The sequence below is a fragment of the Alosa pseudoharengus genome, unplaced genomic scaffold, assembly GCF_046254945.1.
Source record: "Alosa pseudoharengus isolate Yale_2024_CS ecotype anadromous, Long Island Sound unplaced genomic scaffold, YU_APseudo_1.1 YU_APseudo_1.1_scf_2, whole genome shotgun sequence".
Classification (NCBI taxonomy): Eukaryota; Metazoa; Chordata; class Actinopteri; order Clupeiformes; family Clupeidae; genus Alosa; species Alosa pseudoharengus.
In genome coordinates, this window is record NW_027468663.1 from 20,785,460 (window position 1) to 20,801,728 (window position 16,269).

General features: G+C 43.1%; 2 protein-coding genes across 4 annotated transcripts; one reads left to right on the top strand and one right to left on the bottom strand.

The window, feature by feature from the left end:
* On the bottom strand, positions 1-11,850 carry LOC143134053 (fizzy-related protein homolog). 2 transcript variants are annotated; one of them, XM_076294116.1, is made up of 14 exons: positions 11,764-11,850; positions 9,232-9,324; positions 7,779-7,907; positions 7,600-7,663; positions 6,611-6,738; positions 6,267-6,349; positions 5,848-6,031; positions 5,260-5,325; positions 4,892-4,994; positions 4,565-4,749; positions 3,560-3,793; positions 2,051-2,155; positions 1,094-1,186; positions 1-745 (listed from the first exon to the last, which is right to left on the bottom strand). In XM_076294116.1, exons 2-14 carry the CDS (start codon positions 9,298-9,300, stop codon positions 704-706), a joined length of 1,485 nt encoding a protein of 494 aa, XP_076150231.1. In that variant the 5' UTR covers positions 9,301-9,324; positions 11,764-11,850; the 3' UTR covers positions 1-703. The 2 variants fall into 2 exon arrangements, with proteins under 2 accessions (XP_076150231.1, XP_076150230.1); XM_076294115.1 differs by having other exon boundaries at positions 6,611-6,741.
* Positions 11,851-12,060: 210 nt separating this feature from the next.
* On the top strand, positions 12,061-16,269 carry LOC143134054 (putative nuclease HARBI1). 2 transcript variants are annotated; one of them, XM_076294117.1, is made up of 2 exons: positions 12,061-12,673; positions 13,412-16,269. In XM_076294117.1, exons 1-2 carry the CDS (start codon positions 12,500-12,502, stop codon positions 14,546-14,548), a joined length of 1,311 nt encoding a protein of 436 aa, XP_076150232.1. In that variant the 5' UTR covers positions 12,061-12,499; the 3' UTR covers positions 14,549-16,269. The 2 variants fall into 2 exon arrangements, with proteins under 2 accessions (XP_076150232.1, XP_076150233.1); XM_076294118.1 differs by lacking the exon at positions 12,061-12,673 and adding an exon at positions 12,689-13,013.

A 16,269-nucleotide genomic window follows, 5' to 3' on the forward strand; every position in this document is an offset into this window, starting at 1 on the left:
CACACACACACACACACACACACACACACACACACACACACACACACACACACACACACACACACACACACACACATCAAATACACAATCTTTTCAATCTCAAATTAAGCAATGGTATTTTTCAGCATTTTTTTTTTCTTCAGATTTGTTAGTTGAATAGTTCTGTTTTGGGCTGGGTGGGAAAAAAAAACTTTAGACAATTTGTCAGTTGTTAAAAATGAAGTTAAAAAGTATTTCGGTAAATAAATGAACAGTCAATTAAAATACCATACACACCTCAATCCCTATCCAGGTCTCTTTCTGAGGTGAGGTGTTAACCATCTTCGGTTAACACACTTCACCAGTAGGCACAAAGCTTGTCACCGCAAACAACATAAAGATATGCAACCAACAAAATAAACCTCAACATACAAAAGGTAAACAAACAAACAAAAACGTAATAAAAAACAACTAGCTGAAGAGCACAATGGTGACAGAAAATCCGATTGTTCATGAAGACAGAATCAGTATTTGGCAGTCCTGCACAAGTCTCTGAAATAAGCTCCAAGGTCAGAGAGGAATCTCCATCCCCTGACCAACCAATCAGAAGGGAGGAAGAGGGCCGTGGACATAATGCCATTCCACAGGTAATCCTGGTTGTGCGATAGTCAGTGTACATAGACCTAGAGGGTCTGTCAGTCCTGTCCAACCGAATATGCTTCTGTTATCGAATCCTTGTAAAGAGGTTCAGAACAGATATGGATTCCTACAAGATAAAATGTATTGGATAAGTGAATATTTTAGTTAATATTTAAGATGTTCAACGGGTGAGTCATGCTTCAGTGATATCATCTTATCCAGGGGCCATACACAGTATAGCCCCAGTGTTTTGCCATCTCAATTTCCTATGCATGCAGATTGTTATATAATATTTCAATGGTTAACACAGGCACATTGCTATAAAATTAGCCGTTAGGTCTCGGATAATATTTGTTTGTGTAAATGGGGGTCATTCACTGTATCCACTGAACCTCTGCATGCAATTTAATTTGCTCTCCGCTCTTGCCTATCTTCAGGGATAGGTGAGATGTGAGTCACTGGCGTCTGCTTGTACCTTGGTAGATCTCATTTTACTGAAGACATTCCAGAAGCGCAGAGTCTCATCCCCGGCCCCGGTCACAATGGCCTCTCCGTCAGGGGACATAGCCTAAGGACGAAAAAAAAAAAAAAGACTTAATCCTCTGATTGAATGAAAGGCCATGCACTGTTAAACAACATCCATCAATGGTGATCTATCTATGACCAACTGACTATTCTGGTAATTAGTGATATGCTTCTACATTTTACATGTTATATTCAAAGCTTTAAAGAGGTCTACTGCACATTTAAAGCCCTGAGAGAAAGTGGAATAGAACATTATGTCCAATATTCCAATATATGGTTTAATGTTCTGCATTATGTCCAATATTCCAATATGTGGTTTAATGTTCTGCATTTCTCATTAGTGGGTCACTTTGATACTAAAAGTATGATTCTATGTAATGACTGTATGATATCTGTACTGTCCTTGTGTATATCTGTGTGTGACTGTAGTTAGAGATAAGCAGGAATATTATGACTTTGCAGTGTTTCACTGTTCTGCATGGCTGCGTCAGTAGCTATCTGCTCCGGATTGCCAGGCTGCCACTAATCAGGGTCTGATTCAGTGTAGTCCACGTGAGATGGGATGACCAACGCCATCTCCCGTCAGCCTGGAAGGATACTTAAACTCTAACTATTTCCTTGTCTAGTTAGAGCAGCTGATGGATCTTTAGGTGAAGTCATGCTGTCTCTCCCTTGATGCGCATCATTGTAAATAAACTCTGTTCCTGATTTTTCATACTATTGGTCTGACTGGGTCTTTATTAAATCTATGGTATCAAAATTACCATCAGCCCCAAAGAGCATGTTCCATTTATTCCAAAGCAATCCAACAATATATTAGCTACACAAAAATAAACACTGAAATAATTTTGCCTTCCCATTTGCGTATAACTTTACTGGCTAATAAGACGGGTTCCAGACACCTTACCAGATAGAGTACTCTGTAGGAGTGGCCCGTGAGCTTGGCCACTTGTGTGAGGGAAGGGTACTTCCACACCAGGATCTGATTCTGGGAATAGCCGTGTGTGCTCACCTGGGGAGCAGAGACAAAACCACACGTCACATCACACACACACACACACACACACACACACACACACACACACACACACACACACACACACACACACACACACACACACACACACACACACACACACACACACACACACACACACACACACACACACACACACACACACACACACACACACACACACACACACACACACACACACACACACACACACACACCACCGAGCGGAGCGGATCAATGAAAGAGGAAAGTGTTGCGATGCATTTTGTGTGTATGTGAGTGTGTTTAGGGGTTTTAGGTGTAACTGGCATTTCTTTTTAATTCACACCATCACACTTGCAGCTAGGGATGTAACGATTACCGGTATAATGGTAAACCGCGATAAAAATGTTGACGATAATAATTACTGTTTTCATTTCAAATATCATGATTATCACTCTTGATTACCGCGGTGTGGAAACCGTGTGTTAAATCCTTCCCAGCTTCATCCGAGCCTGCTTTTGACATACAGTAGCCCTGGTACAATGGAACAAAACTGGTACCCTACTGATTCTGTTGTCTAATTGATGGTTTTAACAACGATTCGGCTACACCTGATTTTAAAAGGCGGACCTTTTTCACCGCAAAACGTGCACTGTATCATGTAGCCACTCTGCATCTTTTTATGTTCGCGTCCACATTAAATCCATTCCACACACGTTATGAGGAGAATACAGTAGCCTACAGTTTTATTTTGAACGCTTACTTTGGTCTCACTCATTGCATCCAAATAACAGAAATAACAAACTCCAAGTTATGGTAGGGTAAGTTAAGCTATAAGCACATAGCCAATTAAACATGAAGAAAAAAGTGAACGGGACACTTTTTGAAACTATTTCAGCTTGTGTAGGCCTATCAGTGCTTTCTGAACATATTGAACACACTTAGAAATACCGTGATAATACCGAAAACTGTTATAATTTTGGTCACTATAACCGTAAGGTTAAATTTTCATACCGTTACATCCCTACTTGCAGCAGTGTGACCTATTCGCAGAGTGTGGAAAACATCTTCTGGTGCAGCTGCACACACAATCAGCATCGTTCCGGGTCTTCCACATCATACCCCGTCTCCCACATGACCCAGCAGAGGCTGACCAGACCCCTGGCCCTGTCCAGCTTGCAACTAGCTACTGTGCACCCAGGGTTGGTTTTGTTGTTCCCTCTTCAGCCATGGCCATGTTCTACATCTTTGGCCATCGATGTGGCCACTACCTCAACAGCTGACCGCTCTACTGCACAACCAGCCAGCTCTAAAAGTCGATGATGACCTCGAGCATCAAGTTTTTTTTATTTTTTTTATTTAATTTCCCCTTGTTGAGTTTTCAACCCCCTTTCCTCCACACCATTGCCATTGACGTACCAGTTCGTTGGTGTGCTTGGACCAGGCCAGGTTGCAGACCTGGGAGCCGGTGTCGGTGCATTGCAGCGGCTGGCCCGTCAGCGTGTTCCAGAAGCGGATGCAGCGGTCGGCCGTGCCCCCGCCCGACGCCAGCAGCCCGTGCTGATGGGGCGACCAGGCGATGGCCTTCACCGCCGCCAGGTGCTCCGTATACTGCTGCACCGGGAGCACGCTCGAGTGGTTCCACACCAGCAGCTGAGGAGAGGAGGGAGGGAGCACAGAGAGAGAGTGCACAGGGGAGAGGAGGAGGTGGACCAGGCCAGGCCAGGAAGGGCACACGGGCACAGAGGGAAGGAGAGGGGTCAGTAGAAATAAAAAGAACGGGAAAAGAACGGGGAAAAGAAGAAGTGGGGAAAGAAGAATAGGAAGAGGAGGCATTAAGGGTCATTCACACCAAGAACGATAACGATAACAATAACTATAATCATAACGATAAAAGTGTCCACACTGAACAACGATAAACAAAGTCTGTCCTTGTGTTAATGAATGTGACGGCTAAAATTTGATGGGTTCTGATTGGCTATTAGCTTTTTATCGTTCTAAAAATCGCTCTGAAAGTGATCCCCAACCATATTGTTCTTCATGTCGTTATCGTTATTGTTTGTGTGAACGTCGTCATTCATATTAACGAGAATGATATTTGTCTATAGTTATCGTTCTTGTTGTGAATGACCCTTTAGTCCTCAGAACTATGTGTTGATTATTAAAGATAGCAGACAGCTACATGTAACCCTGTAGCTCCTCTAAGGGAAATAAGAGGAGCGCAAAACAGTACAGTACAAGTATCTGTACAGTATCAGTGATGACCTATAAGGTATCCTGTAAGGGCCTTATCATGTCACTATGTCCACCACTCTGGCCTATCAGTCAATCAGTCCATTTCCTTTATCCCTATTTGCGACTTGGCCACAAGCCACTGGTCTGCTGCACTGGTCTGCTGTGTGAGTGGTCAGTGCGGGCGGTTACCTTGTTGTCGTTGCCCCCGGAGGCGAGCAGCTGGTGGTCAGTGCTCCACTTGAGGCCGCACACCTCCTGCCGGTGGCCCTGCAGCCTGCGCTCCGACTGCAGCGGCGGAGCCCGGATGTCCCGCTGCAGGATCAGACGGTCACGGCTGCCCGACGACAGCTGGTCCACGTTCCAGGCCAGAGCACCTGCACGCCGCACACAGACGCAAAGTGGTAAAGACGGCGAGATGGCAGCCAGGCAGGATATGAACGTAGAAAATGGCTTTTTGTTCAGGGCATGATTGCTGAGAGTGACTGTGAGCCAACCCTGAGCTTTCCTGGTACTCACCCACTCTGGCTGTGTGTCCCTCCAGGACAGAGAGCTTCTTCCCAGCAGCAGCATCCCAGATCTGTACAAAGCCTTTGTGTGTGCCCACAGCCACCAGATTACCCTGCAATACAGCACACATGACTCTCCAAAATTGCCCCAAATCACCACTAAAATTGCTCCTAAATCCTAAAATAAGGTGGCAAAACATTCACCGTAGTACATCCCACTTCTAGCCATTTTTGTTTTTCAAAAAATATTCTCTGGTTAAAAAATAATGAATCAATACATTTATTTGAATGTGTGATCTTTTAATAACACTAATAACACATCAAGTCACACAGACAAAACCAAAGATCACACAGACACAAGCTGGCAAACAAACGTACCCTTTCTGACCATCCCACTGATGTCACAGAATCCCCCTCCACTGATAGGTCACACAAACGGGTCACCTGCAAAAGGAATATCATTGGACAAATCAAGAACCTGCTATGCATATAAAACTGACAAAGACCTCTAAGGACCTGTTGTTTTTAGAATGCATCTTGGGTGATCCGATCACAAGTGGTCAGCTGAGACACATTGCTGTTTACACCTGTATTCAAGTTGTTGCTGACAACTTGTGTTTAGATTCGGCACTCGTCAAGGTCACATTCATTAGAACTCCCATTATGCGTCTTGGTGATTGTTTGAATGATGTCTGAAATATAACTAGCTCCTCATACTCTCATTCAAACATTACAAATGTTTCTAAACCATTTGAAAAGCATTGCATTTTCAGTCAAAAGCCAATCCAAGCTTAACTCAAATCAATGCACTTTTCCCAACATATTAACGTTTGCAATGACACCCATTCTGTCATTATTGGACACAATCGACCAATCTACCACTTGTGCTACTATGATAACCACTTAATTCTTCACACATACACACACAAACAGACAGGCTTGTCCACGTCTAGCTCCCATACACACCTGGCTGGTACAGGCACTCCACAGGTACACACAGGTGCCCAGGCCTACGCTGAGTACGTTGAGGGAGGACCAGTCCACAAGGTTTAGGTAGAAGTCATCCTGCAGTTCAGGAGCGTCCAGCACCTTGAACGGGATCTTTGAGATCTTTCGAGTCGGTTTCCTTGGTGACCGCAACAGTTTCTGACTAGGATAGGCAACAAGAATTGAGAGGTCTGAGAACTAAAACCAAAAAGCAAACTCCAAGGTTCTCTCATTTAAACAATTAAAAAGGCTTTATTGTCATGGAGTGACGCATTTCAGCATCAAGCCTTTGTAAGGAGTCAAACAGTTCAAGAGAGGTCCTTTTCTAGTGCTTCTTAGAAAAGTGTTCCTATTAAAAGAAAATTGATGAGAAATAAACACATAAAATGCCAAGGTACCTGTTGCTGCTGACAGGTGACAAAGAGTATGGCGATACACTGTTACCATCATCTGGTAGGGAGCGCTTGGCACTGAGGGAATACTGTTAAAGGAAAAGGCATAGCCACCTTCAAAAACCATCCGTGACCCACACACAACTAACTTTAAAGGTTGATTACAAACACTAAAGATACTGTAAACAGAGATATCAAAATTGTCTGAAGCTGAAGCATTTTGTTTCACTGTAATATACTCAAGGACATTTCTGATAGGATCAAGAAAGTCACACAAAAAAAAAAATCACGAGAGAGAGAGTTAAAAGTTACAAGAAATAGATGATTTTTAAAGAGCAAGTCCTACTCACACTGAAGAGGCTTCTCTTCTCTGGGGTGGAGGGCTGTAGCCTGCGGTCCTCTGTCTGGGGGTCCTGCACCTTCTCGATGCCCGCGCCCAACAGCTCGTTCTTCAGCAGGGCAGAGTACGCCAGGCCGTCTGCTGTAGGAACCAGACCACAGACCCACACAGTTCCCAAGACACCACCGTGAGATAAAGCAGAGTGAAACCCCACTGGGGGATCAACTACAGCTAACAAGCAGAGTTAAAACACACCAGCAGTATGTACCATGATGCTCTGTCATTGCCATATGTGACGTGTGCAAGATATTTCAGTAGATTTCAAACACAACTCCAAACTGATATGAGAAATCAATGTTTAAACAGACAACTAATAATGATACCAGCAGTAATGCCCTCACACCACATTAAAAGTCAACACGCTACAACACTGGGTAAGGTTTAACACTAGACACATCTGCTAAGCATTGGTGATGCTTGTGAGTTGTGATTCTTTCTTCTGCACCAGACATAGCTGAAAAACCAACTAAAAGAAATCACATGGCTTCTTTTTGCCCCCTGGCTAATACATCTTGTGAATATGGAGTAAGTGAGACAGTGGCAATCACAGAGGAGGAGAAGAGACAGCAGTGGAGACGGCCAGAGGAAAAAAGGTGAGCGAGCTCAAACTATTCATACAAGCCTCAGCATGTGTTGCCGTGGTTACCATGCTGAAGCAAGGACAGACGCATCTGCACAATTAGAGCCCAAGAACGATGATTTGGATCCGATGGAGGGGGCCATAACACATTTCACTGTTCCACAGGAGAGTATTTCATTGCTGGCGAGCCTGAAGAAATTCTTCTACTCTTTATAGCATGGATTACGTACATTAGAGCACTGCCATCTTTCTGATGATTATACTGATTCACTTTCTTCTGTTGTCAGAGGTACAAAAGACTGTGAGTGTGACCAAAAAAACATAAATAAATGACAGTAATTAAGAATTATCAGTGTTACCCTTGCTGTTGTCTGATGTGCCATCTTTTGTCTTTCTGTTTTGATTGTGCGACTTCTCATTTTCCTGGAAACAAACAAAATAAGGGCCATGGTAAAACAGAGGCGGCATACTGTACATTCAGACACTGGACTGGATGAATCCCAGTTTGATGCTGATTAGATTAGAACTACATTCTCACATTTATGCGATGGAAATTCACACTCCAGTTGGCCCCAGCTCGAGATGGGATGAACCGGTCCCCATGCTTACTGGGAGAGGAGAGAGGGGAGTTGGTCGGCGTCAGTGCCCTCATGACCTCAGTCATCTTCTGCAGGTAGGACAATACAGAGGGTGAGGACATCAAAAAATTTGATGCATACATACAAACAACATTTTCAGGAAAAACAGGGGTTATGTTATGTTGATAAAGTCATTGGCATTGTGACGTGTAATCACTACATTTTGGGAGGGAGGTTTTAACAGTGACAAAAACTAGGAAACAAACGTTTCAGGCTTAGCCCTTTATCAATGTCTCCATTATCTCAAGCCCTTGAGTGCGCCTCTGTTTTTTTCCACTTCCTACCGCTGAGCAAAATGATTGGAATTCTTCATTGAGAGGTTTTGCAAATCACTTTTCAATAGGGATGAAACCACTAGGGACACAGATTTTCCCTCTTACGTTTTTTTTCCATGCATGATGGAGCTGTGCTATAAAAAATCTGTTTCTAAAAATGATAGTTCCGGTCCTTGATTGTGATTGGCTGAATCACGTTTGACGCCGTTGTAAAATCCAGCACAAACATACACCTTGACCGCATTCCGTTCTATATTACTGCGCTACAATAACTTGATACAAAAGTTAAAGTAGCTGCGTCTCGATGTTGCTTGGCAACCATTTAGATAGAGGAAATATATTTCTTGGCTGAAGAATGATTATCTACGAATAAATCGTTACATTTCTCGTTGCTTTGCCTTTACTTTCTGAAACTTTGCCAGGTATTTATAGCAACAGTTTTAGAAAAGCCATAAGCCACTCGAGTCCGTAGGTTACACTGATTCTACAACAGGTAAGGGGCCGCTAGCGCGTCGTGCCAAACAACGCCCCTTAGCTTAGAATCAGTGTAACCTACGGCCTTTCGGGGCATATTGCTTAATTAATGAATTAATGCATTGTGTGACATTCTGGAACATTGGTGAATTAAGATTTATATTGAAATTATTCAAAAACAGTTGATACAGTACATACAAAGGTGACAGGGCCCTAAGTGACCCAATATTGCCCGATATATTGTGTTGCTCACTAAACCAGTGCAACACCATTATAATAGTAATACCAATATAAAAATTGAGAGATTTATACATCTGTGGACAACGTTTTTGTAACTATTGCAAGAAAAAAAATTGGGATCAAATAATTTAGGGTACCACCTGCACTAACTCTGAGGATCCCCTGTTAAAGATCTCTGTATTAGGTCATCAGAATCATCCGGCATTACACTGATACTGCAGTCCATCTGTTTGGGAGTAGTCAGTATCTGTCCATTATAAGCCAATATTGGGTGGGAGGATTCACCTAAAAACAAGTGTTTTTCCCCGCCCAGAAAGTGACTACATACAACAGGGAAACACATTTTAGGAAGGTAATGTCTTACGATTGGGCTGGCATTGTCATTCTGGATGTTGATCTGTCTTAACAGCCGGCTCTCATACTCCTGGTCCATGGCTTTACGGGTTATTGGAGAAAACTTGAATTTGATATAAAAAAATATATATACATCAATTTTGCAGCTGTAACTATAAGACACACATAAGTCAACATGTAAACACACTGACAGAATAAATATAAACAGAGCTTTTACAGAACCTTGTGCCTTACAACACCAAACATACAGTTATCTTGCTCTAGACTGTACAACCTGACACATTAGCTTCTGAGACAGGCTAATTTGCTAGCACAAAAATACAAGTTATTTCACAAGCCAATACACAATTAAAACAAAACCTACAGACATGCAGCCAAGATGCTCGTGATGGACTGACAATCCTCCACAAATCTAAACAAAACGTTGCATTAGGAAATGAATGATTTGCTTATCGCAGGTTTGTTTGTTCAGATACCAGGTTACCGTTTGTTGAGATAGTGTAGCTCACTATCTCAACAAACGGTAACCTGGTATCTGAACAAAATCAATGTTACCTAGCTGGCAACGGCGTCAAGTCATCAGACTGAATATTTTCTGCACGCTCATAAGATGGTTTACGGTAGAGTTTTTCAACGTTTTTTTTTTTTACTAGAGAGCTTGTTGATAGTGGGCTAGTTCACCAAGTCAGGTACAATTTTTCTAGGCTGATGTGGTTTTGGGTGACACTATGTAACAAAAAAAATCATCAATTCCATATCATGCACAACATGTACATAATATATGCATTAACAGCACACAAGCTGCCAGCTCCAGGTAAGCACAGTACTATTATGCTGGTATTCTTTCTTGCTTTTTGTGTTATAAAGGGGGGACAAGTTGGCTACCCTTTGTCTATCATAATGCATGATGTACATCACATGAGCATATTAGCATAGCTGAAGGGTGTCTAGAATAAGGATGCAACATATCTAGAGATTTGACAGATAACCTTGACTCTCTGTTCACATGCTGCAATGACAGGGTCCTTATCTTTCTCGCCCAAGTCAAACAAAAAATAACCACTCCTCAAACTGTCTACATTAAGGAAACATATATGGTAAAAAATATTTTCTTCTTTCCAAGTTCTAACCCACATAGCACAGAGTTACATCAAGTCCTTATTGAACATATAGTATTCAAGAAGACAAAGTGAAAATATTTCTCAGACATTTGAGCCAAACAAATGGCCAATAAATCCCTGTTTTGCATTCCCATAATAAACCACACATTTAAATGCCCCTACTACCACCATTCAATAAGATATGTGCACACAACCATGCCTTCCTAGTGTGAAACCAGTCATATTGATAATGTTACATTAATTTCTACAGCATTTTTAAATATCTTTATCTAATTCTTACATTTGTTGTTCGTTTTGTTAACACGTTCTGCCAACAACTAACAAAATCACTAGCAATGATAAAATACTGCCGATGTAAGCTTAATGCAATTCAATGTAATGCAACACTGTCTTTCCAAAAAATGCAATGTTCAGTTCAGTTCAAATGATTTGTGTAAGACGATTGTAAATTTGAAATAATGAAGGAATGATATCTAATGAGTGTGATGGTCTGTTTATCAATTTGGAATCTGGCTTTTATGTTATGTTTAGGCCAACTCATTTTGTCATTGAGCGCATTAGACTGACTACAGTATGAGGTGTGCTATAGTAACAAATACAATGCAATCTCTTCCGTTAGTTGAGTAAGATGATTGAAACCACAATGTATGTCCTCCTTCACATGTTATGACCATAGACTGTAAAAAATAGGTTATGACCGTCGTAACATCGGGCTAAAAAACAAAAAAACTACCGTAAAACTTCCTATATCCGCCCTACAAACAACGCCAGATTAGCATTACGACAGGTCAAGAAAACTAGCATGAGATAATGAGCAATCCAACATAACACACAAGCAATCAAACCATCAGCGATTACTTGAAATAAGATATAGTAAACAGCCACGACTGAACAGACATGTCCCTGAGGTAACAAAAACAGACATGAAAGCAAAAGTACCATTACAAGCTTACGTTAGCGACTACACCAATTATCTATTAAAAATTGGCTACCTATGCTAGCTCGCGATACCTAACGTAAAGAGATCAAGCAGCCGTCCGGTAATGTCGAGGTTGATGCTAATAGTCCGTGCTTCAACTAAAGTTAGAACCCCTTGTTCCAAAGTTAAGGTCGCCAGTGTATTCCAATAAATGGCTAACTAACTATCAAAACAAAGGTGTTATGCATAGCAGCTACAGGTACTGTCCAATGCCTGTCTAACGTAAACGCTCACGAAGTGAATGAGCTTTCAAGGATATAGTTAGCTGGCTAGCAAGGATAGTTTACTGTAGTAAATGTATGAAGACACACACGACGAAGCCGTTCAGTTTTATATGTACAGCAACATGTCTAACGTCCGTCGATATTGTGTTTTGAATCAAATTAATCAAAAGATGTTGATGCTTACTTGGTTTTATTAAGTATTTTCTTATTTTACATACCAGCTGTTTGTAAAGTTTGTAACTGCCTCTCCTTTTCCTGTGTGCAGACTGCTTGCAAATCGACTCTCCCTACATCAGACGGCGGCGCCTGCCTGCCGATTGTTGTTCACAGATCGAAAGGTTTTCTGGGTAATATCGCGTGGACATTACTAGTTTCGAATATGTGCGACATGTTTCTATGGTGACAGCTGCTTTCTTTTGCTGACTAAATGATTTGATCATGTCAGTCGTGCTAACTGATATTTTATAATTTTTTAATGCAACCCCATACAGCTAGCAGTGATTCCTGATCAACTGATTTCGTTTAGACTGAAAAGTGTGACTTAATTTCAGTTTAGCAGTAATGTTAACGTTAGGTGACACAGAACAGATGGATTGATTGGAACTGCTGTGCAACTCGGGTGGGGCATGGCATGGCTGCAATTTAAAGTCAATGTAATTACAGTCAACAGTCACCAGCGTAAAATCATTAACGATAGAGAATTTTTGTAATGTTACGGCACACACGTTGCTTCAGTTTCAGTTCAGTTCGTTCCAGACTTGTTCTGACCAGCCCTCTCCTTCCCACCCACCCATGACACACCAGGAAGTCATCGCGATTAGCAATTTCGCTACAATAACAAACTTAGCCAGCCAGACTTAAGTTCGCTGCTGCTGCTATGCTATGCTATGTAGCGATATGCACCCTACTGTATCTCAATTTTGATCAACATTATTCGGTTACGTAGCTGTACAAATGGAGGAGAACAATCAGAACAATGCACAGAGACCACTTTTGTTTATGCTAACCTATTTGCTAATGAAGCGTCGAAGAGATCTTAACAGTGTGAATGTTGAAAGACGGAATGAAATCCAGAGACGATCACGGCTCAGGCAATATTTTTTACAGAAGCAGAAGAGGACCCTGATGGTATGATAGTTTCACTCTAATGTTTTTTTTTTTCCTGACAACCCTGCTGGAAAAAAATGGCTGGTTTTAGCTAGTCGTTGCTGGTTTTCTTCTAGCTGCTACTGGTCTTTGCTGGTGTAGCAGCTAGCTGGTTAGGCCACCAGGTGGACATAGATATACTGTCAGTATCTATGCCAGGTGGACATGCTGGCGTGACCATCTGAGGAAGCTGGTCATCATGCTGGTCAAGCTGACATCAAGCTGACATGGCCAGTTAAACCAGCAATGTAGACCAGCATCAACTGAAATGACCAGCTTGAGATGGTAAGACAAGCAAAACCAGCTGAATTACCATCTTTAGGTGGGTAAACTAGCTGAAGATATGTTTTTGCAAGAGTTTTGCTGGTCTAGCTTTTCAACCATCATAGGGTGGTCAAACAAGCTGTTTTTTTTCCAGCAGGGATAGCTTACACTATTTTATCTAGAACGTACAGTTCATAGGTCATTCATCAACAAGTGGCCAAAGAGCTGTGATAGACATTTTAGCATGGTCTGCTGGAAAAGTTTGTGCCACACGGTGTAAAGGAATACTAATAGCAGGGTTACCATAATACGACTGAACTGAAACATGTGTCACTAGTGACACTAAATAAGCTCCATTATTATAAGTCTGTGTTGATATGGGCTATTAGACCCTTAGATGTCCAGTAAGTCTATAAAGTACGTCTCATTGTGTTTGCTGTTTTTCCCCCTGACCAGATGCTCCTTACTCAGAGCAGTCAGAGTTGTTCCTGTCCAATCCCTACACGTGTCTGGAGCAACACTGAGAGCACTGACTGGTGGGAACGTGTGGTCATGCGTGAGTTCCAGCCTGCTGATTGGTTGGAGAAGTTCCGTATGAGCAAGGAAACTTTTTTCTTCTTGTGTGGCAAGCTGAAACTGCGGTTGACCCGGCAGGACACCCGTCTGCGGCCTGCACTGCCCTTGGAGAAGCGTGTGGCTGTGGCTCTTTGGCGCCTGGCCACCAATGTTGAGTACCGCACCATCAGTGAGCTGTTTGGGGTGGGCCGCTCCACGGTCTGCAAGTGTGTCAGGGAGGTCTGTCACGCCATCGTGGTGCTGCTCAAGCCTCTGTACCTGTGCACACCCAGTGAGCAGGAGCTTGAGGACGCCGCAAAGCTCTTCCAGACACGCTGGGGCTTTCCACACTGCGTGGGGGTCCTGGGCAGCCTCCACGTGCCCATCATTGCCCCCTCCAGCAACACGGACAGCTACTGGAACTCACAGGGCTGGCTGTCTGTGGTCATGCAAGCTGCCGTCAACGGCCTCGGGCACTTCTGGGACGTCTGCGCAGGTTTTCCTGGCAGCACGGAGCACGCGGCCATCCTGCAGAACTCCACCCTCTGGGCGCAGGCCTGTGAAGGTGGCCTTGCGCCGAGCCCTCCCAGGAGCTTCATGGGACGGCCCCTCGGTTACCTGATGCTGGGGGACGCTGGGTACCCCTTGCGGAGCTGGTTACTCAAATGCTACCCGGAGCGGCCGCAGATCACTGCCAGCCAGCAGACATTCAACCGGAGGCTCCTGCGTGCACACAGTGTCCTCGATGTGGCACTGTTGCGCTTGCGGGCACGCTGGCAGTGCCTCCATAAGCGCAATGACTGTGGGCTAGATGTGGTGCCCACCATGGTGCTGGCCTGTTGCATCCTGCACAACATCTGCGAGGTGCACGGGGATACGTTTGTGGAGGATTGGGTAGATGTGGTGAGGCATGGGGAGTGTCCTCAGCCCACAGACACACTGTCCCCCTCTGTCGGGGAGGATGAAGTAGAGGAGGTGCGGGGACTCTACTGTGAGTACTTTCAGCAGCAGGAGCAAGAACATTCCCAGCCAGTCTAAGGATTCCATTTCCATCAACAGAACAGCAGCCCAGTCCGTAAGAGAGCTTGAGGGAAGAAAAATGTCCCAGTATTTCAGTTGAAGACATCTGATCATACTCAGTATCACCAAATGCAACTGAATTTTTCACTCCATTGACATATTGCTTGTGTCTTGAACTGTAGGCCTATGCTCAGCACAAGTGTCTGCTCTGTGTGCACTGTGCAATCCAAGAAACGTGCTGAGTTCACACACAGTTCTGCATGGGGTGCTGAATGTGATGAATACCCCTACATCTTTACTTCTAAGAGACCCTGCCTCTCTGCGATGCTCTTTTTCAATCGTGTGGCCAGTTACCCTAATTAGTTGTGAAACATTCCTCCTTTTGTTTTCTTTATCATTACACAACTTTTCCAACATTTTGTTATATATAAGTATAAGTATGTGTGTATCCCGTGAGGGAAATTTGGTCTCTGCATTTATCCCAATTTGTGAATTAGTGAAACACACTCAGCACACAGTGAACACACAGTGAGGTGAAGCACACACTAATCCCGACGCAGTTAGCTGCCTGCTACAGCAGCGCTCGGGGAGCAGTGAGGGGTTAGGTGCCTTGCTCAAGGGCACTTCAGCCGTTCCTACTGGTTGGGGTTCAAACCGGCAACCCTCCGGTTACAAGTCCGAAGCGCTAACCAGTAGGCCACAGCTGCCCCCCGTCCCAACTTTTTTTAAAACATGCTGGTATTAAATTCAAAATGAACATATATTTTCCATGAAATAGGCCTAGTCCTATTTTCATTTTCAACATTTGATATGTTGTCTGTGTCTTTTTTTGCTGCTAAATATGGGTTTACGAGACTTGTATATTATGACATTCTGTTTTGATTTGCATTTTACACAACGTCCCAACTTTTTCTGTTTTGGGGTTGTAAAACTCTATCTCTATGACACTGAAAACTTGTACCAAGGAGTCATGGCACAGCAGAGACCGTATAGTTGGCAAGTCTGATGGCAATTGCAGATATCATGTTGTTCCTGAAAGCACGTTAATATAATTCATAAGCTAGCTAACAAACAACGAGCTAGGTAATAAACAACAAAAACTATCAAAATGTGTCAGAGTAAAATGTTATGTTTTTGCATCATCTGTTGTTTGTATATATGTAAAGTGTATGATATAGTGGTTCCTCCTTGGCTGCAATTGTATGTTTGTTTGTTATTAACATCAGATCATATACATTCACATCCAGTCAAGTGGATGTGTGTGCTTGCTGCAGGCTTAGTAGAGTGCGGAGGAGGGATGTAAAGAGAGATTACACATCTGGAGCGGCAGAGAATTATGCCCCCTGTAATCATGTGCATTGTTAGACATGGCACTTTTGGCATGTCCATCATCATGATTGTGGCTGTTCTTGCTCTGGTCTCCCTCAGTTCGCTTAGCCTGGAAGGACAACAAACAGCCCCCATTCATCGCCCCTGTCATGTAGTCAGCTGCCAACAGTACCTGTAAGGGCAGCCGTTTCTAAAGGGTGTTTTTGATCACTTTCATATTGTTTGCTGTATTATCCTTGTTTCTGGGACACTCTGCTATAAAGCATTTTCCTTCAGAGAGACGCTATCCAGCAGTGTTTTTGTTGGTAAGTAGCATAATGCTGTTTTTAACCATCATTGTTTTATTATTGTGTCTGCTAGAGTGAGACACATTTGTATCTGTCTTTGGATAAAATAAAAACAGGAAGATG